Here is a 23459-nt window from a genome sequence, read left to right as displayed (position 1 = left end):
ACCCCGCACCACACTCAGCCTCCACTTAGAGCCCTGCTTTTATAGGATTCAGTGATTCTGAAGCAGTTTTGGACCCAAAACAGCTCAGGACCACCTCATCAAACGGTGTGTGTGAGTGTGAGCTGCTGAATCTGAGCCCAGCTTGTCATCCACTTAGAACCTGAGCTGGAGCATGTTCAACACAAATAAACAGGTCAATTATATCTCAATTCAAATAAAATATTGTTTCTTTGTTTGAATTATTCTGTGTACCACCAGAGGGCGCTCCAAATACTGTACCACTGGGCTGTACACTTACCACAGTTTGAGAACCACTGATATAATGACCTGGACTGATGCTTTCACATTTTCATACATACCATATTTCTGCGAGCACACCTGCATTCAATCTGACTAAATTTAGTTCCTTTGCATAGTTGGTCTGGAACATTCCATTCCCTCAGTAGCTCCTAATAATTAATTATTAAGGCTGATGTTTTTTTATTCCTTCTGTTGTAGCTCCTCTCCTGCAACAATGTCCATAATTCCACCTCCTCACAGGTCTGCTGTTATCTCTGCAGAGCAAAATATGACAGAAGATACATCACATCCCTCCATATCACACTGAGCAACAACTGAAATGTTGGTAATAGATTCAGAAGTTACCTTAAACGCTCTTAAATCACTAGGAAGTCGTTCTTTATCACATATATTACTGTTGTTACATTGCCGGAGGACTGATCAATGTTTCAAGATCTCCTCTGACTGTCCAGCTGCATCAAGACTCAGCTGGCAACACCCAGGGACTGTAAAACATGGATCCTGGCCTCTCAGTCTCAAGCCTCGTATTTGGTAGGTTTGTGTCTCGTGTTAGATTTACATTTACAATTACATTTACATGAGCGCATTTATCCAAAGTGACACACGTAAGAGATTTGAATACAAACCAAGCAAGGATCTAGTGAGAAGAGAACAACAACGACTGAAGCTTTATGTTTGTCTTATTGGAGGATTTCTTGTCAATGTTCCTTTAAGATGAAATAAAGCCCAATGATGATGATGATGATGATGATGATGATGATGATGAGGTCTGAAACAACAGCGGTGAGTGTTGCACCAACTTGAGGTCATCTTAAGTGCGACGTCTAGACAAGCACAGCATAGCATGAGTCAAAGTTACAGAGTTACTGTTGACGCTCTGTGTCTGTTTTCATGCCATGGAAGCAATAAAACTGAATCAGACAGATGGGATGGACCGGAGGAATCTGCTGTGGTCACTGGGTCTAATCTGACACACTTACACAAGAGGCCGGGGAAGAACAGCTGACATTCCTCACGCATGTTCGACTTCTGGTGTGTGTTGCACAACTGCATTGTTTAATATCTCCAACCTCCATCTGCTTAAATCAGCAAAAACACAATGACGTCCAATAATTAATATGTCATTAGTAAATAACTCTTCCCTTGGTTTAGGCCTTTTTTCCAGACGCTCCATCTGCTTCAGTACAGAACAGTGACTGACTATGATAAGTATGCAACTTTTGAGAAACACCTTGGTTGAAATACTCGTAAACGCTCCTGGGGAGGGGGTTAGCAAGAATTGGGGAGAGCTGAGTAAGCGATCTTGAAGCAATTCTGATTCACTAAAGAAAACCCCAGGGAGCGCCATCCATGCGGTTAGTTTGCCCCTTGTCCTAACTGGAAATGTGTGAGTCTGCAGCCTGATCGTCAACAGTGAAGCAGAGCTGGCAGAAGAACGGCTAGGGAGAACGTAACGTCTTTTCTTTCATAGTCGCCTGATGTACTGTCCATCACAATGTGTAGATAATTCAATGATTTGAGCATTATGAAGACTTTGGAATATTTAGCTTTGCCAGTCTGTTTTAGTGCCGTAAAGAGATACAACATGAATTCACTTTTATTATCTGACTCCTTTGGTTTTGCTGCCATCTTGTGGTAGTGTTGACACAGGACGAGGAGTTTGAATGGTTGTCTGTGGCACACACACAAAAACATGAAATTAGATTAATGACAACCTAATATCAGATACCTCCAGTCTAAACATGGTATTGTATTATGAATGCAAGCCATATATGTGAAGTCTGGGCTGAAAATTAATACATAAACTTTACTATTATCCACTTTTAACCTTTACTGCTTCTACTCGCTGTCACTGATAGATGTTTACCTTTACTCCATTTGTTGTTCTTCCTTTTCAGAATCACTAAGAGCTACTCATTTACTTCAACTAAACCAAACGTACTAAACTTTGTAAACATAAATTTCACAGAAAGACATCACACTGCTGACCGTACATTTTCACCAGAGTCATGTGTTGAAGAAGCTCGCATTAAGCCGCTGTGTTTATTTACCCGGTGTAGTTTGAGAGACAAAGGAGACAGGCTCTAATTTAGGGAGGAAAACACACACAAAAATGGACGTCTCAGTGTTTTCCACAGTGGAACGTGGAGGCAGCCGCAGCTGTCATAAGCTAAAAGCGCTCCATAGATTTCCATGCTTTCTTCCTGCTCTCCCCCGGCCTGTGTCATTACTCAGTTTAGCTTAGGTGTCCACTTGACAAAGTGCAACAGTCCACCGCAGTCACGTCTGTAGTATGTAACCTCAGCAGACGCGGGTTAACCCCAAAGTCTGAGCCACTCTGGCCTCACTGGTCATCCAGCATAGCTCACTGACTGCTTAACTGCACGTCTGCTACACCCGAGCAAAGCGATGTGGAGTCACAATCTAATTAAGCTATAAAGTACAATAGCTGACATCAGTTTACAAATACCAAAGGTGGAAAGTAACTAAGCGCGTTTACTCCAAGTACTGTACTTAAGTGTAATTTTGTGGTGCTTTTCCTTCACCACATTTCATAGGAAATTATATATTTTCCTCCGTTGCATTACCTCACAGTTATGTTGTGGTTCCAGATTTCACATTCAATATGAGATAAATTCATCTTTCTTTCCGTTTTCCTTCTTTCTTACCTTTCCTTGTTTCCTGCACTATCTTTCTTCTTTCTTTCTATCTTTCTTTTCATCCATTTTGCTTCTCTTTTTTTTTGCTTTCCTTGCATCCCAGTGCTCTTTCCTTCCTTCCTTCCTTCCTTCCTACCTTCCTTCCTTCCTTTATTCCATCCATATTTTCCTTCGCTTCTTTTCTTCCTTAACTGAATCTGTTGGATGTTGAATCGTGTATATTTCGGGGGGAGTTTCATTGCATTAAATTTATTCATAATACGTTTTACTTTTGTACTCAGTATATTTCATGCCTAAAATCTACACGCTTAAACTTGAGGGAAACATTTTGAATGTACCATTTGTACTTAAATGGATTATTTCTTCACAGTGGTGTTGCTACTTTGACTCAAGAGATCTGAATAATTCTTCCACCACTGACAAGCTATCCACTTTGCAGTGCACTTTATCATTTTTGACACTTTATTGCATCATTTAATCACATAATATTCAGTGACAAGCATCAGACAAAACCACTCATCAGAGGTTTGCGCTGGTGAAATGTTGCAGCACGCCATCATTAAAATGGGTTTCATAATGTCCAGGAGGCAGATAAGGCAGTTTAGGGAAGTGTGTTGAGTGGATGATGAATCTGTGGCTGTTGGATGCAGCCAGAGGACGAGGAGCCAAGTTACAATTTCATTCCAAGCTGGTAATTCCAAGAGCTGTGACGGATAAACAAGGGAGACATTTATTCATCTATTAATAAAATAATTTGTCTGGATCTGTAAAGAAAAGGTCACCTCGTCTTTTTTGTTCCTGTTTGGCTGAAGTGCAGAACGTAACGCTCCGCACCAGAGCAGCTGTGGCGGCTCAGCGAGCGCCCAGAGGGCCTGTGTACCGTGGACAAAGGGGGGAAAAAAACAACATACATCTGTGTCCCAAGCTGACACTCGTGGGGCCGGTGCTTGTTGGTGAGGTTTGGAGTCTGCCGCTGTGGCTTGGCCCAAACTCTACATCCCCTCCATTCACTCCCATCTGGGGTCAAGGAGTTGTGCTTGCTTGTGGGAAGCTCTTATAGTGTCTTGTAATGAGCTCTCTCAGCAGGAAAAAAAACAAGGCCTTGTTTTTCCAGAGTTCAGGGTCGAATGCGTCCACCGCTCGGATCAGAAATCTCCCTTTTCCTGACAATGACTGATGTCGCCGTCCCGCAGGACACCGCAGGGTGCTGCTACGGTGCCTGATCGTATCCTCATCAGTGAATGTAAATATAATAACCTCTACATCTACTGGAAGATAGTTTACACAAAAACAACCCCTCACCCCCTGCTGATTGAATGTGCAGTGAATATATAGAACCAAGAACACAAAGTGTGCATTGTGCTCAGATTTGTACTCCCACACTGCAATTACACGCATTCTACAAAAATGGACAGTGGATAAAACATTATTGTTAGGTGAGGTTGTGTTTGTGTCTTCGGCTGCCATTTTACTCCTTTCCAATACATTTTTTTTTACTTTTAAGGGCTTCATGTGGTTTTGGAGCTAAAACAGCCCATTAATGTGGGAGCAGAGGAATGCGATAAACCCTCATAAAGCAATTCAGTCTTGAACATTCTAGGAACACAAGGTTATTCCTCACATCTGTCGTCTGATTATTGTGGCTTTGAGCTTTGTCCTTGTTGATATTTGTCTGGCTGAAAGCCTTTAATGTACTCAGAGAGTCTAATCCGTGCGTCTGCAGGTGAGACGGCTTCCTTACAACATTTGACGCATATGATGTTACATCCCTTTATGTTCTTTGACAGCTTTATTTCTGTGATGTTGGAAAAAAAGTTACACAGCAGATTCGGTGCCAACAGAGACCTAAGGCTTCAAAGCAAATTTGCCAATAATGAAAGAATATTTGTTCTTGAGACATGGATTCACATCCAACTGAGTCTGCATTTGAACTGTACTGCAGGTTGTCCTGTCTCTGTGAGTGTTTCCACCTACAGTTTTAATTTGTGCAGGTTAGGATGAGTTATAAACTGAATATTGTCCATTGGTTTTAATGTTTCTCACCCAATGACTGCTGGGTGAAACCAACTTTGCACAATAGAGACATAGAGGCGATTTTATGTCTTTGAAGACCTCCGCTGCCTAATATGTTTCAGGGTTTTGGAAAGTGACGGATTGAGGTTTGAATTGGAAGAGGAAAGACAGGAAATATACATTGTGTTGCAACAGGAATGAAGGCAACAACAGAATATGGATCACAGTTGAGCAAACTCTCCAATCAGTCACAATCAGGCCAATAGAGAAGCGAGGTACTGAGAGATGAAGCCAACGACCCGCAGCTATTGACAGGCGACAAGAAACCACTTGGTTATCTTTCCGCTCCAGTGGGATTGAAGGTTGTCAGTGACGAAATCTCTGGGATGTGTTTGAATCTGCACAAGTTCACCAACACGCCACCTTGGGGCTGCTCTTCATGTATCCACGGTGAGGCTTTGCAGGGCATTGGAGAGGCTCAGAGCAGCTACAGTTGTTTGGAGCTACTCGGGGAATGCAAAGATTTTGAGGAGTGGGGACGCTCGTGATTGGATACAAATGTATTTGAGGCTCTGTGGAGGAACGATCTGTGAAGTTTGCATCTTTCTTTCAGCTGCTGTGAAGTGCCTGGATGTGTGGTGATGTGTGTGGTGATGAAGAGGGTTATTGGGATTTGAAATTGAGACGAATTAGATCAAATTGCATTAAACACAATTTTCAATTTATGACTTAATAGTAGGTTTATGTTGCTAATTCTTTGGTCTTGTTTACTTCTCAATCCTCAATCTTAATTATAATGCTAGTTTAAGTTTATGAAATGTTGAATTTACTCTATTTATTTTTTATTCTTCTAGTATTTGTGTTGTTTGTCTGTTGATTCTTAAGCGTGACCTCATTGTTAAAGTTGATGTTACGCCTTTGAAAATTGAAATGGTTTTGTTTTAGTTTATTTATTTGTACACATAACAGATGATAAGACACATCATATATTTAAAAACAAATGGATTGCTTGTGCATTTGAGGTTAGCTCCCTCTTGTGGTAAATTCTTTCCATTTAAATTTCCTGTAGGCATCCCATGTTGGATCTTTCATATTTGTGTGGTTTCATCTGTTTACTAATCGAGCTGCAGGTTTGAACAGGAAAGACAAGAGAGAGAATTCAGACAGAGGAGATGTGACTGAGATGAGATCACCATATTTCACCAAATTCTACCACATGTCACACTGCCCAAGCTGTTTGTTCATCAAATATGGTATAATTTTAATCAAACAGTATTTTACTGCCAACATCAGTGAGTTAGCCTCACCAAAGCGGTGCATAAGAAAGTATCTAAGGCTTCTTGGGGTTATGGCAGGTCACCTTTGCTTTGAGGTCATGTTTTGATCTCAGAGCTGTGAGAGTATCCAGAGGCCTCTAGGTGGCGAAGTGGGACAACACTCAGAAACGATGAGCAGGATGAGTGATTTCAAATTTTGATCTATTGCATATAATTATTGTTATTTAAGGCAAGGAGGTTAACTAGAAACTGTATGTAGGATCAATATAGCCAATTTGCAAAATGTATCAGAGAATGACAAAAGCCTTTATTAAACAGTGCACTTATTTACAGAGAAAGGACATTTACAGAAGTTGTTAGACAAAGCAGCAGCTCAGGTCAGTTCAATGAACGACTACATCTACCAAACACACACCCACGCAAACCACACACCAAACACACACACACACACACACACACACACACACACACACACACACACACACACACACACCGGATGGATAAGCAGAGAAAAGTGAAGTCATTTTAGTTCTTAAAAAAATCAGATGAAGATGATATCTGCTCAATCATTGACCCTTTGATACTTCATCTCATTCAGAGGCAAAAGTATTTTGATAGTAATTTCATTACATAGGGAAAAAAGCATTGTCATAAGCAACCTAATGATACATAGAAAGTGCTTTGCCTATCATCACTCAATTTATTTTGAATGAAAATACATGCATCATCCAGGAACGGCTTAAATCAACAGGTCAACTGCAAAGCAAAATAACATGTGCAACAAACTGAGTTGCTCCCCGAACACACACACACACTCACACACACACACACACACACACACATATATGAAGAGCCTTCCCTCTGCACATGTTGAAGGGAAGTAGCGCGTCGCCTTGTAATATTGAGACATACTGTAGTTGACTGCTATTATTTACATCTACCAGTCATGTCTTCAATGTGTGCCATGTATCAGTTATCACCATTTCACATTTGTAAAATGTGAGAGATAAAGTCAAATTAAAAGTTTAAACCCCTGAATAATACGACCATAAAGTTTGTAAACTCACATTTTTATGAGACTTCCATTTCTTCCTGTGAGCGACAGTAAACAGAGCACACACTGATGTGAAAACACAGAACTTAATAAAACAAGAACAAAACAAAATAAATGAAGCGCCCGGTTACCACAGTGAACCTTGTTGCAGTGTGGAAGTCTCGTTTCATTTTATTGTCCCACAGTGGTATAAATTGTGTTTTGGATAGCTACAGAAATCACACCGGATAGCAAAATGGCTGCAAAAACATCCAAAAATGTTGTTTATATTTAAAGCCTGATACAGGAATCAGTGACAAGATTGCAATTGTCTGAGTTAAATGTGTTTTTAAAGCCTTTGTTGAGGGGAGTGTGTGTGTGTGCATGTGTGTATGTGTGTGTGCGTGTGTGTGTGTGTGTGTGTGTGTGTGTGTGTGTGTGTGTGTGTGTGTGTGTGTGTGTGTGTGTGTTCACATGGTGCAACACTTGTTTTTGTATGTGTGAGAGTCTTTGATGCGGAGCCTCTGCTTGGAGCGATATTTCTCCAGGTAGGTTAGCTGTTTGCTGTTGATGGCTCCACGCCGCTTCCTACAACACACACACACAGTTTTAAGTGGGAGTCAAAGGTATTTCCCGTTGATTTCTTCCTTTCATTGCATATTATCTTCCTGATTTATCATACTGAATTTGTACTAACTCATCTCACAGCACAAACTGCAAGTGTAAATAAACAAAAGTGCAACAGTACACTAAGGTTCCTTGAACATTGCACACTTTCTAGTGTCTGTGATGCAATTATATTCATAAAGCACAGCGCTTAAGGATGAATTTATGGTGCGTAATTCATCAACGTCCTTACTGTCTTATGAGCTGAATGGCGTCTTCATATTTCATTCCACTCTCAATCAGAGCCAAAGCCACCAGAACAGGAGCCCTACATACACACACATACACACACACACACACACACACACACACAAACACACACACACACACACACACACACACACACACACACACACACACACACACACACACACAGGTCTGAGGGTGGAGGTCTTGTGTGTGTCTATTGTAAAAATAGAAACAGTTTTCTGGATCTTCAAATGTTTTAAAAATGGTGCTATGATCAGCTTCCTGCTATTTATTTGTGTGTTCTGTAAAGTGTGTGGTATCTGCATGCATAAGTATGTGTGTGTATCTGAAGTGTGTTTGCAGTGCACATGTTGCAGTTTAAGTGGAGTAAGACGTTCACGATGGAAAGGTTTTTTAACCCGAATGTGTGTGTAGGAGTGTCTTCCCCTCTCTTGGGATTCAGCACAAACACACACACACACACGCACTGTATATGATGTGTATGTGTGTGTTCTGACCTCCCCAGTCCTGCCACACAGTGAACAGCCACGCAGCATCCTGGATCCTCCTGAAACTTCTTCTTCAGCAGACTCAGCCAATCATCAACCAGCTTACTGGGGGGCGGGGCTCCGTCATCAAAGGGCCAATCCTGACAGAGATGCAGAGGAATTATTATAAATTACAGAGTAAATGCAGTGTGTATGAGATTGTGTGTGTGTGTGTGCTTCACATCCTCACCACCACAGTGATGCCGTCTTTCTCCAGCGGTGCTTTGTCGTAGGTGATGTCACAGACTCGAACCACTGTTGTGGCACCAAAACGCTTCAGGTCCTGCCAAGCGCATCAATTGTATTAGTTGTACATACACAAACATACAGTGAGGTACAGGCAGGAGGTTTACATATGTGTATCCAATATTTTCCACTGCTACTTTATATAGGACATAAACACATTTCTTACCTCTATGAAGGAGCCAAGTGTGTTGTCTGTGGGGTTGTGTGTGATCAGGAATCTCATGTTCTTGTGGGACAGTTCCACCGGAGCCGGACGGTTCATGTTGGCCAGTGAGACCTTAACAATCAGTATTAACCATTAGCTGTTATACACACTCACGATGTGAAGCGAACAAAACAACACATCCTAACATGACTTCACCTCTTTGAACTACTTGGTGTGTCTGATTTAGCTAACATCTTCAGCAGCTATAGGCCAGGTGACGCAGAGGAAATCAACACATTGTTTTGAAAAGCTTCAACCTGGTATCAAAGTTGTATCATAAATTCTAGAACACTGCATTCGGTAGTTTTCTTCTTCTGATATGTTTCCTGACTTGAACTGGTGCAGGGATCACATGGCTGGTTGAGAGCTCTGCCAGGAGAAGATGGTGCAACAGGCAGAGCTATCAGAAGCAGAAAAGAGCTCACTTTACCCTCCATGAAGAACATCTCTTCTCCACCGTGGTGCTGGCACTCTACAAGTGTTCTACTTAAGCATTCTAAGAACCAATCTGTGTTGGATCATTGTTGGCTTCACATGACTTTCTCCATTTACTTTGGCAAGTATTCAATACATCTGAAACCTCCTCCTGATTAGATTTCTGCACTGTTTTACTTAACATACTTATGGGGATGTGAAGGTTCATGTAGTAGTAGTAGTAGTAACAAGCAAGTGTCCTGGGCCATGATGTCACGGTTCCCTCTATGTTTCCTTTGCCCAGAAAGTCAGTGAGAACCTTGTTTTTGTAGCTGAGCACTTGTGTCTTTGCGTGAAAGAGCCTGAACCACGGTATCTTGAGCCACGCAAGATGTCTTTTGGGCTGAACCAAACTATCCGGATTGAAGACCTTTCACTGTTCATCTTAAATGCCTGTTCAATTCAGACTAGTGTAGACATAGGTAAGAGACCTTTAACCCTTTGCCTGTTGTCGGACATCTCGCTACCTCGGTTGAACTGACAGGCTTTTCCTCCGTCTCAAGTCATCCTGCCTTACTTGGGTTAAACTTGTAAACAAATGCTGATGGTTCAACTTTGTTTTTAGAAACCATTAAAATTAGACTCAAATGGAGGTCATTTGAATGGAAAGTCTCTTGCTGGCTCGTTTCTCCTGCTTTGTTGGTTTGATGCCTTGTTCCCACTCTCATTTCTTTTCATCTTGCTATCATAAATAAAAGCAATGCGATTCATCTCACACGATGGATTCCCAGCAATAGGGGTACTTCCTCCCAGATTTTTCGGTGACGTGTATTTATGACATTCAAATTTGGTGCCACCACAACAAGTTCATTATGAGGACGTCACTGATATTTGCAACACGTTCTAATTAGGTGCGACACTATTTGTCAGATGCAAATATATCCTTCATAGTACATCTAAATTTGGTTGTCAAGTTAGTTTACAAGGCTTGTAACATTAGTCAGGACATTAGTCTGCAACATCAGTATATAGTTCTTTTTTTCTTTCTTTCTGTGTGAAATGCAGATCTAGCCTTCCCAGAACCAGGGTCTTGTCCATGCAACATCTTTAGGACTTTGTTGTGATGGCATTTCAATGATCTTGAAGTGACAGAGGAAGCAGTCTGCCTTACAACCGCTCACAATGTACGCAGCTAAATTTAGTTGGTAGGGAAGTGACAACATCGACGTGATTGGAATGATTATCAGGACAGGAAAGCTTTTGTTTTCATCATTGGGCAGCTGTGTGATACACAGACAAAACAACACAGACAAAACAACACAGAACAAAACTATTGCAACAAACAGAATGTTCAAAAATACATTCATCGACATGCAGGATGTCAGAATAATTCAGTAGCATGCGGCAGCTACAAAGTGTTTGTGTGTGTCACTATATTTAGTGAAGCTCTAATGACCAGTCACCCCTCACCTTTAGCTTTAGCCAAGCAGTGTGGTGCTGTGTCTTCAACACCCTGTTTTGATATCAGGGCTCCTCTTTGTAACGTCCACCTTCCAGTAGGGAGAATGTTTACAGCCGCTTAACGTATTTTCCCTCTTCTTAGGCCTTCCTGCCTATTGATTTACCCCATCGGTTGACTGTAGCCTATTGTCCAGGAGACTACAGTGTGAGCTGTCTCTGTGTCAGTCGCTCTCTCTCTCTCTGTCTCTCTCTCTCTGTTCTTATAAATCTGTTTGTCTGTGCTTCAGTCAGTCTCTGTCTTTCTCTCAGTAGCTCTGTCTCTCTTTCCTTTTCTCTCCAGTTAGTTTACAGGGCCTCGGCTCCACTCGGTACCCCATGAGCTGGCTGGATCTGAGGGCAAAGGTCAATCATGGATCAGGGCCCCAGGTATGCATGATGCCTGGCTTCATCCCAGATGCAGGGAAAGGGGTGTGTCTAAATGTGTTGGGCGTGGCAGTAGTCACCACTCCTTCGCACAAACTCCATCAACCAGCGGTTCTGAAATGGTAAAACATAGAAATACAAATTCAGAATTTGGTCCAGTACTTCCAAAACTGCACATTAATTAGTAGAGCAAAGTACTATCTCTGTTTTCATATTGTAAAGAAGGGTTCAGCATGTACAAATAATTAGATGTAACTAAATGTAGAAAGATAGTAATAGTAGTTCTAAATTAAATGCACACAGTAGCAAATCTAGGAAGATTTTCAACATCGATGAAAGAGCACAGGCAGGAGAATGAGTGGTAAGAGATGGTCAAAGCTACTTCAAGTACTGTAATGTGAACTGATGCAGGCATTAACTGTTCTCTCAATTATCAATAGGTTATGAAGTTATAAAGATCAATTGATTGTTTAAAATGTCCTGTAAGAATATATAGGAGAATCCCTATCCTTCCTCTATTTGCATATTGTCCAATTAAATATTTCAACTGTGTGTTGTGTCCTATGTGGAAGAACAGAAACATCTGCGTCATCTGCATAGGTGAGGGCTGACGCTCAGACAAACAACCAGAGCCCAGAGGTAATCTGGGTAATCTGTAGTCACCTCTTTAACACTTAGCTCTAACAACATACACACATACACACACACACACACACACACACACACACACACACATACACACACACACTTCATAATCGCATGTGGACTACGAGTTCTATTCCAGGTACTTGTTATCTATCTATGATTAGGATTTTGCTCTGAGTCATAGCTAATCAGGATTAAGGTGAATTACTTATTTCCATGATGACAAATTTAAATTAAACCTTAAGCACATTATTACTTTGCTAGGCTTTTGAATGGCGTTTTGGTGAATACACTGATAGGTCTACAATATGATAAGTCAATTCCTGAATGCCAATAAAAATGTTCATCACCTAATGAAGAAGAGCTGTGACGGATACAGACGACACAATCACAACAAAGCTATATAGTGCAATACAGAAAGAAGCATGACAGGAGGCGCTGTCACAGATCAGACAAAGTGGCGGGAAGAGAAAAAAAAATCAAAAGCATTGAAAGGTCTAAAAATGACACAAATCGACAAACTGTCTCTTTGTTGTTACAAGTGCAATAGTCGATCTAGGCATTTAGCTGACGTCTAATGCAGAGTGACACATTACAAAAACATCATCTGAAATCATGAAAGGGCACCAGTTTATTAATTCCACTTAAAAGTGTGAGGCTTCCCTGGTATCCCAGAGGCTCTCAGCCTGCCAGGCGGTCGGGAACCAAGGTAAATTATGGGAAAATTAAAACGTGTCTCCAGATTACTTTGTGTCAAATGGATTGGTTATAAGCAATGTTTGTTGTGTGTTTGTTGAACACACTTATTGTAAGTCTCTTTGGATAAAAGCGTCTGCTAAATGATCGTAATGTAATGTAATGTAATGCAATGCATTCTTGTAGGTCAGTGGTTGAGACAACAACAAGGCAGGCCACGACCTGAGCTGCCTCAGATGGGACATATCGTTTCACATTCACTGCTGTTGTCTCATGTACACAAAGGTTTTGTAGCTTTGCCTACAGCAGGATTAGTCACTCTGGATAAGAGGGTGTGCTAAAATGCCTGAATTTGCATTGCCTCTGCAAAGCTAAAGCCTTCCCCTTACCTCAGTGGACAGCTTGGCTGCAGAACAGGGAAATCCACAAACCACTGACTGGCAGTTACACCAAAGTCCTGCAGAAGCAGCAGCCTGTACAAACAGTCTGAGTGCTGATGTACTGCTAGCTTGCTGCCTGTTATAGTAAGACCCTCTACACTCTTACAACCTGGCTGTATTTATAGTTGTTACTCTGCTAGCGACTGATTCTGACACATCACATTCTTGTAAAGTGGCAGCTGTTACACAACTGCAATCATAACTACTGAATGCCTGTACGAGTGAAGTCTTGTCATAAGCTCAGCTACTGTTGTGTTCAAAACCATGAAAACACCTGTTCAAACAGAATGCAGGACAACACTAAGCTGAGTCTGTCCCAAAAACATTTCTGTATAAACAATAAGCAAATCAATGTAGTGTCTGTCAAATGGCTGTCCTTACCCCTCAGCTCTTCAATGTCATCTCCTAAAAAAGACTACACATCAGTTCTTCGGTCTCTTTGCCACATTAGTCCACAAGCCCAACAGAGACTCTTTTAGTCAGAAGCTGAAATATCTGGTAGAGTGATCTCGACTAAGGCAACAGAGAGTGAAGTATATCTGCAACAACCTGTCGCTGTGCCCTGCAGTGATACTGAACAAGAAACCTTTCCCTCGTCCTCCTGGCACCGAGCTGCTTCACTCAGTAACAGCTGAGGTTTGTGTGCCAGTTTGTAGCTCTACCTTGGTGTAGCAGCGCGGTGTGCAGGGCTGAGGATCTGCTGTGAGCTGGTCTAATCAGGCTGAGCAGCCATCTGACCCTGACAGCCCTGTCACCACCAGAACACTCTACAGTTAATGCTCTTAGAGAGTGGAGAAGAGCCTCCCCCCACCACCCCACACACACACACAACCACAACCTACCCTACCTCCTTCTCCTCCTCCTCCTCATCCCCACTACACCTTTCCCTCCCCTTTTCCACCAGGCACTTGTAGAGAAGAGGTGGCGTCCACTTTTCCTACCCTCTCCTCACTCTTTACTACCATTCTGAGGATTACAAGGTTCTGTGTAAGGTTTCGAAGGTAAACGGAACTTAGATAAATAGAACCCATGGGAGCATTTGTGTGTCAGATTTTGACAGAAAGAATTAATTTGTTCCTGTGAACATGTCCTGTGATGACATCTCTGTCCGGACCTTGGCTTGTTTTTCTTCTCTCCCCCTCTCACTAAAAATAGAAACTCCTTTGCGACACCAGACAGATTGAAGTCAAACCTTTGACAAGAGGCTTATTTGATGTAATTAAATTTCCCCAAAACAGATTCCAAGAGGCTCCATTCTGTCCATTCTGTCATTTTATTAGCCAAGATAAACTGAAGCTGTGGTGGTTCTCTGAGACATCCAGAAATGAGTGAACAGCCTTAAATCTTGTTTAGGACTATTTCTACAGTACATCTACAAATACTTTATCAGCCTTGATTAGACAGTCTTGGTTTTTATATGCGAACCCACAGAGCCATGACGATGCACCCGACACAGACCTTCTGAGGCAAAACACCCTGCGGCCTCACCTCGCTATCAATCACTTTGGAGCACAGCTTCAAATGACCGCTCACCTACGCAAACAGCCTTGAAGACAACACATCGCTCCAGGCTAAAAATAGCCGCAGCCATGCCAGAATCCTTTGCACTTTATCACACTCAGTTTTAGTGTACTCATGTGATGAATCATGGGAAAGCTGAGGAGGCCGAGGGTTTAACCTACTGACTGGAAATATGAATGGCACTTGACTGTGACTGCTGTTTACAAATGAGGAACGTAGGCTTCCTGTGCAGACGTGTTCACAATGTATTAGACATTGAACGACATTTGATGTATCCTCTTCTGCTTATTGCTGATAGGTGACGTTCAGCGGCAGTTTGACCATCTGTTTTCCCGTTACAGAAAGCTGTGCACTGGCCCAAATACACTTGCTGCAATGGGTTTCTGGAAATGTGAGCTGACACCCTGTAGGTCAAACCTCAGCCACCCATGCAGTCTTGGGCTGTTTTGAGAAAGCTCAGTGGACACTTTGGCCTCTCCCTCACCTCTCATGAGGCACGGGGCTGACATGCCTCAGACGTCAGCATCCAATCTGTTTTCCACAGATTCAAGGAAACATCAAGGAAGGGCCCAACCTTTATTTTTATCAGTAACCAATACTGGTGAAGGTTGACGATCATAGTGAATCATAGTTCTTTTCCATAGTTTGAGACTTATGAAACAGCGCTAGACAGGCGTAATTTATTGCCTTGTTTTCTCCCATCAAACCTGCATGTGTAAATGTGTGTGAGAGAGTGTGTGAGTCTGTAGGCCTTCTTGCCTTTCAGTTTAAGAGGTAACATATTGTATATCTTTGTTAATTTTTACAAAATTTAGGCTGTTGGAATGGATTTCTAACAGGTGTGTGTGTGTGTGTGTGTGTGTGTGTGTGTGTGTGTGTGTGTGTGTGTGTGTGTGTGTGTGTGTATGTGTGTGTGTGTGTGTGTGTGTCACTATTAAATATGTATATATGTTGACTTCAATTGTAAGCTCTTTCTGGTTCTAAAGTATAAAACCAGTGTATTATTCCTGTTATGATGAAGTGATGTTGGTTTGATTTTGCAGTGACTATGAGTCACCTTCACTGTGATCTGCGCCAGTGGCTTTTCATCCCAATGGCCTTTATTTTTGTCAGGCGCATACAAACATATATAGCTGACCTGCGGTGATATAACCAGCTGCCCTATATAACAGCTTGAACAGCAGGGATATGTTATGATGTTCATACAAATGCAACACCTGCTCCCACCAGCAACAACGATAAAGACTAATACTCATGTTACAGTGCTATTAATTACATCACATAATATTACAATATTAAATATACCATAAGGTTAAAAATAGGTGAACTTGGAGTTTACACTGATTTACCTTGTTGCCATATAAAGTTACTGAGTGTGTTTCCTCCCCTGAGCAGTGTGTAAGTCTGTCCCTCAGGCACATTACACATGCAGCCGTGTCAAATACTTGTTAATTCCCTGGACAACTAACAGGCAACTGGATATCAAAAGGAAGTCGTTTGTACTGTCAGTTACATCCTCCTTGGCGCAAATGACTGATGACTTTTACATTATTTTAATGGAGATGTTGTATCCTTAAATTCTACTTATTCATATGTTAAGGAAATGTATTGTAATATGTACAAATATTTCAGGATTTGCCCGTTACAGCTTGTCGACAATTTAAAAACCAAGGCTGATTCGTATAATTTTCTAAATCAAGTGTTATTAAAGGTTCGTACCTGTCATGATCCTGTGTGTGTGTTTTCATCCCTCTGCTCCTCCCTGCTCTCCGAGTGTGTGTGGGTGTGTCTCCTCTTTGTTTACAGTTTCCTCTCTCCTGCCAGTCACGTGCCACTCATCACCCAATCACTTACACCTTAGATCCCATCGCCCCACACACCTGATCCCCCACGATGTGTATATATACCGGCCTGTTTGCCTTTTGTTTCCTGTTAGCCTGCAGACATCTTTCAAGATATGGCTCCTGTGATTTCCCTTTGCGCTTGGATTCCTGGGTACTTTCCCCGGTTCCATATCCTCATTCTGAGTTTTTGCACGCGTTTCAGTTTTAACCCTAGCGACCAATTACCAAGTCCTGTGATGGTACTAATGGATGTAGCAACATGTGCATCTCATCCCTCGAAGCTGAGACCCTTCTTGTCATGTTTGTGCAGTGTTGAAACCGCAATGTGGGATCAGATCTGCTCAGGAAGAAGATGACCCGTTTCCTGTTTTGAGCCTCTAGATTACTCAAATAATCAAACAGTTAACAGCACAATATTTGAGTGATCTGTATGTTATGATACAATGTGATGTGATGCAATATAGTAATGTATCCTTATCCTCAAATCACACACTGCACCCTCCCCTGCAGCTATTCTATACAAGGTATCATTGAAGGCCAGAAACTCATACGCACAAACCTAAAAATATTCATTCAAAAAGTTCTCACTCACACGCACACACGCACATTTACATTCACAGGGCAAGGTTCTCGGAAAAACACATATTGAGACTTATACACACACAGTACACACACATACACACACGTATAGTGGACCCACAACAAAAACACAAACACACAGTCAAGCATGTGGCAGGCAGCAGCAGCTGCTGTGTGTATAATTAGAAAGTTTTGAAAGCTGAGAGTCGGGCAGCAGGGCTTTCACCTGCAGACTAGTTACCATGACAACCAGTTGTCAGGATGACACTACAATTTTACTCCACCAGAGGTTTTCCGTTGCAATATAAACCGTATATGTAAGTCGAGAGGCCTAAAGGGAAGACGTGTGAGCCTTCATACTAATACTACTTCATATTAATAATGATGATAAATACAATCAAAACGGACACAAAAATCACACTATGTAAAGGTAGAAAGCACAAAAATCTTACACAAATGACTAATTGGAGTTCGATGTTCAGTGAGATCTAAGATCATGGCACATGTTTGATATAGTTGACATAGTTTAGTTAACTGAAAAAGCGTGAGTGCAGTAGGAACAGGCAGCAGAAATGTAAGAATATGCTGATTTGTATCATATACAGTGTGGGCTGTGGGGAGAAAACCGGACCAGTGTGACGAAATGCAGACTCTCAAGCCCATAAGCTAACAAGTTCTATACGGCGAGTAGGTAAGATGCTCCATCTAGTGGACACTCGTAGGAGCTGACACAAAGGTATAGAGTAAGCTTTTGCTGGACTGAGGGCTTTCAGCAGATCATAACAAAGATGTAAACCATTATACAAACAATAAAGATGTTCTGTATTATCAGCATTTATGTGTGTGGTGCTGGAAATTGTATTAGTATTTGTAGTAGTTGCTGGATGGTAACTTATCCAGGTGAAGGTATTTTCCTGCCTACTCACCTGCTGTGATCTTGGGAAGTGATAGGAAGATTTTGATATATTAAAGGGAAAACTGTAGTAAATGTGATGAATGACTGAATGAATGTTTTTATAGACTACGGTTCTAGTAATGTGACTGGGAAGAATGCATGCTGGGATATGTTCAAGGGAGAGTTCAGAGTGAGCAGTGCCAGCCCTACATATTCACTGACAAGAGCAGTTGCTTGAGGCCCCCTACTGTTTGTCTACGTTGTACTGTAATGCCTGGACAGAAGCAGCAGGGGGCCACATCATACATAGGAAAGAGAGCACTTTGCTGCTGTCCTGCTTGAGTCGCAGGGTTATCTGGGACACAGTGGTGAGAGACATGAGTGGTGTGAGAGAATTTAAAAAGGAAAATGTATACGATTTCTTAAAGATTTGTTTCACATATTTTGCCACTTTATAGTTGCTTGCAAATGAATGATTACACTGGAGGTTGAGTTATGCAGGTCTCTGCTGTTTCATCATAATATGTATTCACATTCACATGGGATCTTGACCAGAATTTTAAAACACTTGGTACAAAACATGGTAAATACATTAATAGAAAAAACTTGAAAAATCAAAGAATTAACAACTAATCACGACTGAACCATTCCAAATAACAGAGTAGACCAAGGCACTGTGTGGAAACTTTCCGGGCTATGACACAGTGTTTGATAAGCACTTGTGTTACTAGACAGGTATCAATAATAATAACTTGTAGTAATAGTGGCTGCATTGGTTGTGGAATCGTTTGTAAATTGAAACACAAGCAAGAAAACAGTCCCAGGTCATCCTTTCAAATGATCACGGTCAAATGTGGGACAGCGGTCGCTTGTAAAATAGGGCAGCAGGCCAAAGCTTACAGTCTAGGTTAGTTGATGTAAAAGTAGCCTCAGGTTAACGTGTGGCTGAGTATAAGCCATCTGCTGTCTTCAAGCATCACTAAATGGATTAAACACGTGTTTGTGTGCGTGTGTTTTCGAGGCAATGCCGGCATTACATGAATGTGATCACAGTGCAGCCTGCTTTGTTTCCGCTCAGCCAGCTGTTTCACTAAAAAACTGCCATCACCTTTGTTTGAAAGTATATTTAAAAGGTTTCCTCTGTGAATGATTAACTGGGTTGAGAAAGATAAGAGACTAAAATAAGAGAATTAAAGACATTTTAAAATGAGATCACTCATTTTAAAATGAGTGATCCTTTTAACGGAAAACTAATAATTGTTGTTAACATATTAGAATTATAATAAAGTAACTTTAATCAGACAGCATGCCAATTAAGGTCCACAGTTGTTTACTTTCCATAGATCATCTTGGAATTGGTATTGGGCACTAAGAACAAATACAGTGAGTGCAGTTGTGCAAACCTGTGCTTAAACTCCAGGCTACTTTCCAAACATCCAAGTTAATTTTAGCTGAATTGCAGTGTGTGGGCCACATCATGGAGGGTTGTTTAAGTTACAGATGCAATGGGGAGGATCAAGGTCAGCCAGCTGAAGTGCAGGAAGCAGCTTGTGATGCTGTGAGGAGCAGATGGCTCACTGAGATTAGACAGGTGACCTGCTGACTGGTAGACTGAAGCTGCCGTGGTTCCCTTGTGACTTGTTGCAGCAAAGATTAACAAGATTTACTTGTGACTTTAACTTCTGTTTAGATCATCAAGCTTGTTAAAAAATACATTCAATCTGTTTCCTACTGATTACATGAGATTGTTATGCTGGTATCTAGATGTTTTGGATTTTATACTCATGTGTAATGTTTGTTTTGGTGGTTAAAATCTTCAAAATAGACATAACAAACAAACAAACATGGAAAGAGAAATTAAGCAAATGTTCAGTGTAAATGCTGGCATCATAACTGAAGTTGAACTAAATGTAAACTGTAAAAAGAACTTGTCAGGGATCAATATTTTACTGAAAACACTGCAAGAAGACGTCAAGCACAGATACTGTGTGTACCTTGTTAAGACCTTGGTTAATTCCCTTATAGAACCCAGCATATTCTCTGTGGTGTTGCAGCAGTCTGAGGTCAGATTAAAACAAGAGGGGGCCAGTTGGCCACATGGGAACCAGGTCGAGGTTACGGCTTAGTGACAGATCAGAGTCAGAGGATATATAAACCAGCTCAAAAGAGCTCTGTCAGACTGCTAGGCACACACAGCGTTGACTTACATACCTGCTCCCAGCTGGTAATCCAAGGGCTGACATTCTTCAGAATTACAACAGAAGAGCGAGCCACCTTTAGATACCAGGACTCAAAGCAAGGATCTGGACTAGAGACAGGACATCGGTGTAACAGCCTCAGTGAATCTATCACATATCTCCAGAGGGCTAGGTCCACTTTGCAGCAGCAGCCATGGTTCTGGAGGATAATGAGTATGACTCTGTCTTTGAGCCTCAGATCACTGTGAGTATAACCTAAGCATAGCCTAACTTTATCCATCAAAGGTCCAAGTACAGCCACTTTCTTAATGCTGGAACTAGAATTACTGTTGTAGCATGTTCTATTTAGGTTAATTATCATTATATTTACATTAATTTGGTATCTCAGTTGTTGGGAAAGACTTTGAGCCATATAGACATACAGTATAATTATTATCATCATTCTTACGTTTGTATGTCCAACAAACCACAACAAATACATGTGAAATTCAACTAACATACATGTTATATTTCACCATGGGAACATTTTATAATTCCACTTGGACGTGCCAGTGAGCCAGCATGCACAATTATTGTTATGAGTTACTCCTTCATTTGACGAGTTATGTCTATTTCACTACTTTTCAGTGACCAATTTAACACAGATAAGTTCAAATGTGAACTGTACAAATAGACAATGTACAATTTCCTGTTAAAATTGTTAAAAATTAAAATTAAAACTGGTGTGTGTTGAAACATCCCCTTTCCTTTTATCTATTGCTTTCATAAAACACAAACCCTCATATCTTCACCCAAACCTATTGCCTAAGTGCACAGACGCATTTCCTCGCTGGTGTATGTGTTACCTGGCCATGTGTTAACCAGTCTGTGTGTGTTTCAGGAGGAGGATGTCGACACTCTGTTCGGGAAGGTCCACTGCACCATGATGGGCGTTCCAAAGTCAAGCCGCCCGGTCATCCTCACCTACCACGACGTGGGACTGAACCGTAAGTCCCTCTTTCTCAACTGCTTGGTCATTTCAAACCAATGTAATTTCTTCACACTGATTTTATTTCGCTCTTTCTGTAGGCAAATCATGCTTTGAAAATCTGTTCAACCACGAGGATATGCAGGAAATCATCCGACACTTTCCTGTTTGTCACGTTGAGGCTCCTGGACAACATGAGGGAGCAACTACTCTCCCTTCAGAGTCAGTAAAGCGTCTGTATGATTCTGTCTGTCCTCCTATCTGCCCATCTGTCACTTGATCTCAAACCCAGTTTTTGTGAACTTTGACCCATCAGGTACACTTACCCTTCCATTGACCAGCTGTCTGAAATGCTGCCTGCTGTCCTCAAACACTTCGGGTAAGATTCAGATTCATATCAACCTCAAATTTCTCTCCTAGAATATATAGATAAAAATGTTCTGACCATTGTGTGTGTTTGTGTTTTCAGATTGCGTAGCGTGATTGGGCTGGGTGTTGGAGCAGGAGCCTTCATCCTGGCTAAATTTGCTGTGAGTGCAAATCTGCTCTCTAAGTCCTGTTTGAGCTTAGACACGGCAGATAACATGCTTTCATTATTTGGTTTCGTTGTTTGCATTTAATCAAGTGTATCAGAGTTATTGATCCAAGCTTTTATTCCTGTTTGTGTGTAGTTGAATCACCCTGACCAGGTGGATGGTTTAGTTCTGATCAACATCACCCCCGATGCTGAGGGAATTATCGATACTGTTGCAAACAAGGTAAGAAATGTAATGCGTGAATGTGTGTTGACCCCTTTTCTATACTGATATTGAATCTATTACAGACATTAATAAAAAAATGTAACTTATTACAAATGCCTTTGTTGCCATATGTTGGATTGAATATGTCGAATATGAAATTTCATTGATTGACTGAGTTGATTGAGGCGACATGCAATCATGCTTGTGAATGATGATTGTTGCGCATCTTAACATGTTGCATGTGTATGTATGTGTTTTCCAGATCACTGAATGGACCCACACCCTGCCTGACACAATCATCACACACTTGTTTGGAAAAGTACGTTGTTACCCGTGAAACAATTGTCTCCACTTATTACAACCCTTATGTTCTAATTTGCATCTCAGATTGATTATATTTCCTTAGAACTTGTTGGTGTTTTCCTTGTAGAACTGTCTGATTACCACCTCATGGCCTAAATACATATGCTGCTGTGTCTCAGTCTATCTTTCAAACTCATTTTTCCAGGAAGAGATCCAGACCAACCACGACCTTATAGCTACATACCGTCACCACATCATGACGACCATGAACCAGTCCAACGTGAATCAGTTCTTCCGCTCCTTCAACAACCGAAGCTCCCTGGAGGTGGAAAGGCCTGTTCCTGGAGGAAACATCACTGTCAGGACGCTCAAGTTAGTACTGCACTTTGCAGCGGAAGGGTCTTAAAATGAATGAGTGATTGACTTATTCAACCGGTTTTAATGGTCTGCAAAACTGTACATCTACCATAAAACGCTGTAGTCTGTAGTTTGTGATGAGGTAAGCTGAATAATGGAACTCTTTTTGCTGTAGGTGCTCCACGCTGCTGGTTGTGGGGGATAATTCTCCAGCTGTGGAGGCTGTGGTTGAATGTAACTCCAAACTAAACCCCACCAAGACCACACTGCTCAAGGTAACTGGACCACTGACTTACTACTAAACAGCACAAAATACCACATGATGCCATCAAGGAGACATGCAATCATGGAATATTTTATGTAATTCAGAAACACGTCTACATTCAGAGGGCGAACTTAACCGAGAAAACCTCTGTTACACTATACATTATGGCATCCTTTACGTAACATGTAAAGACTGAAGCCCACTGTAACATTTGTCCCTCTAGATGGCGGACTGTGGAGGACTTCCTCAGGTGAATCAGGTAGGATGACTCTCCTCATGCCATTGGCAACTCTACTGATGATGAAATTTGATACCTTATCCTATCTTAACTTATCTTATAACTTATTGGTGAGTTCCTGATTTCTCTCTCTCTCTCTCTCTCTCTCTCTCTCTCTCTCTCTCCACAGCCAGCCAAACTGGCTGAAGCCTTCAAATATTTCATCCAGGGCCTGGGATATTGTAAGTCACACAACCTTTTCTGTAATGTATTCATTATTAAGTGGATAAAGGTTCAACTCTACTAGTTTTAAATCAGGTGGCAAGACAGGTGGTTCAACCTGGTACAGAAAATACT

General features: G+C 41.4%; 2 protein-coding genes across 2 annotated transcripts in view; one reads left to right on the top strand and one right to left on the bottom strand.

Annotated features, from left to right (window-relative positions):
* Positions 1-6565: 6565 nt before the first annotated feature.
* Positions 6566-16618, bottom strand: LOC143008854 (protein tyrosine phosphatase type IVA 3). Its single transcript, XM_076160801.1, has 7 exons — positions 16457-16618; positions 11022-11549; positions 9099-9209; positions 8877-8969; positions 8657-8787; positions 8143-8217; positions 6566-7871 (listed from the first exon to the last, which is right to left on the bottom strand). Exons 3-7 carry the CDS (start codon positions 9192-9194, stop codon positions 7754-7756), a joined length of 513 nt encoding a protein of 170 aa, XP_076016916.1. The 5' UTR covers positions 9195-9209; positions 11022-11549; positions 16457-16618; the 3' UTR covers positions 6566-7753.
* A 3828-nt stretch (positions 16619-20446) lies between these two features.
* Positions 20447-23459, top strand: part of LOC143008858 (protein NDRG1-like) — a 3286-nt gene continuing 273 nt past the window's right edge. Inside the window, exons 1-11 of the mRNA XM_076160806.1 lie at positions 20447-20497; positions 21134-21239; positions 21322-21442; positions 21537-21599; positions 21690-21750; positions 21892-21978; positions 22223-22279; positions 22469-22635; positions 22796-22895; positions 23109-23144; positions 23293-23344. Coding sequence (XP_076016921.1) covers positions 20447-20497; positions 21134-21239; positions 21322-21442; positions 21537-21599; positions 21690-21750; positions 21892-21978; positions 22223-22279; positions 22469-22635; positions 22796-22895; positions 23109-23144; positions 23293-23344 — 901 coding nt within the window. The remainder of the gene's footprint in view (positions 20498-21133; positions 21240-21321; positions 21443-21536; positions 21600-21689; positions 21751-21891; positions 21979-22222; positions 22280-22468; positions 22636-22795; positions 22896-23108; positions 23145-23292; positions 23345-23459) is intronic.

This window comes from Genypterus blacodes, unplaced genomic scaffold, assembly GCF_046128005.1.
Source record: "Genypterus blacodes isolate CSIRO-AG114 ecotype Tasmania unplaced genomic scaffold, CSIRO-AGI_Gbla_v1 ptg000107l_1, whole genome shotgun sequence".
Classification (NCBI taxonomy): Eukaryota; Metazoa; Chordata; class Actinopteri; order Ophidiiformes; family Ophidiidae; genus Genypterus; species Genypterus blacodes.
This window is presented reverse-complemented; position numbering and strand designations above follow the sequence as displayed.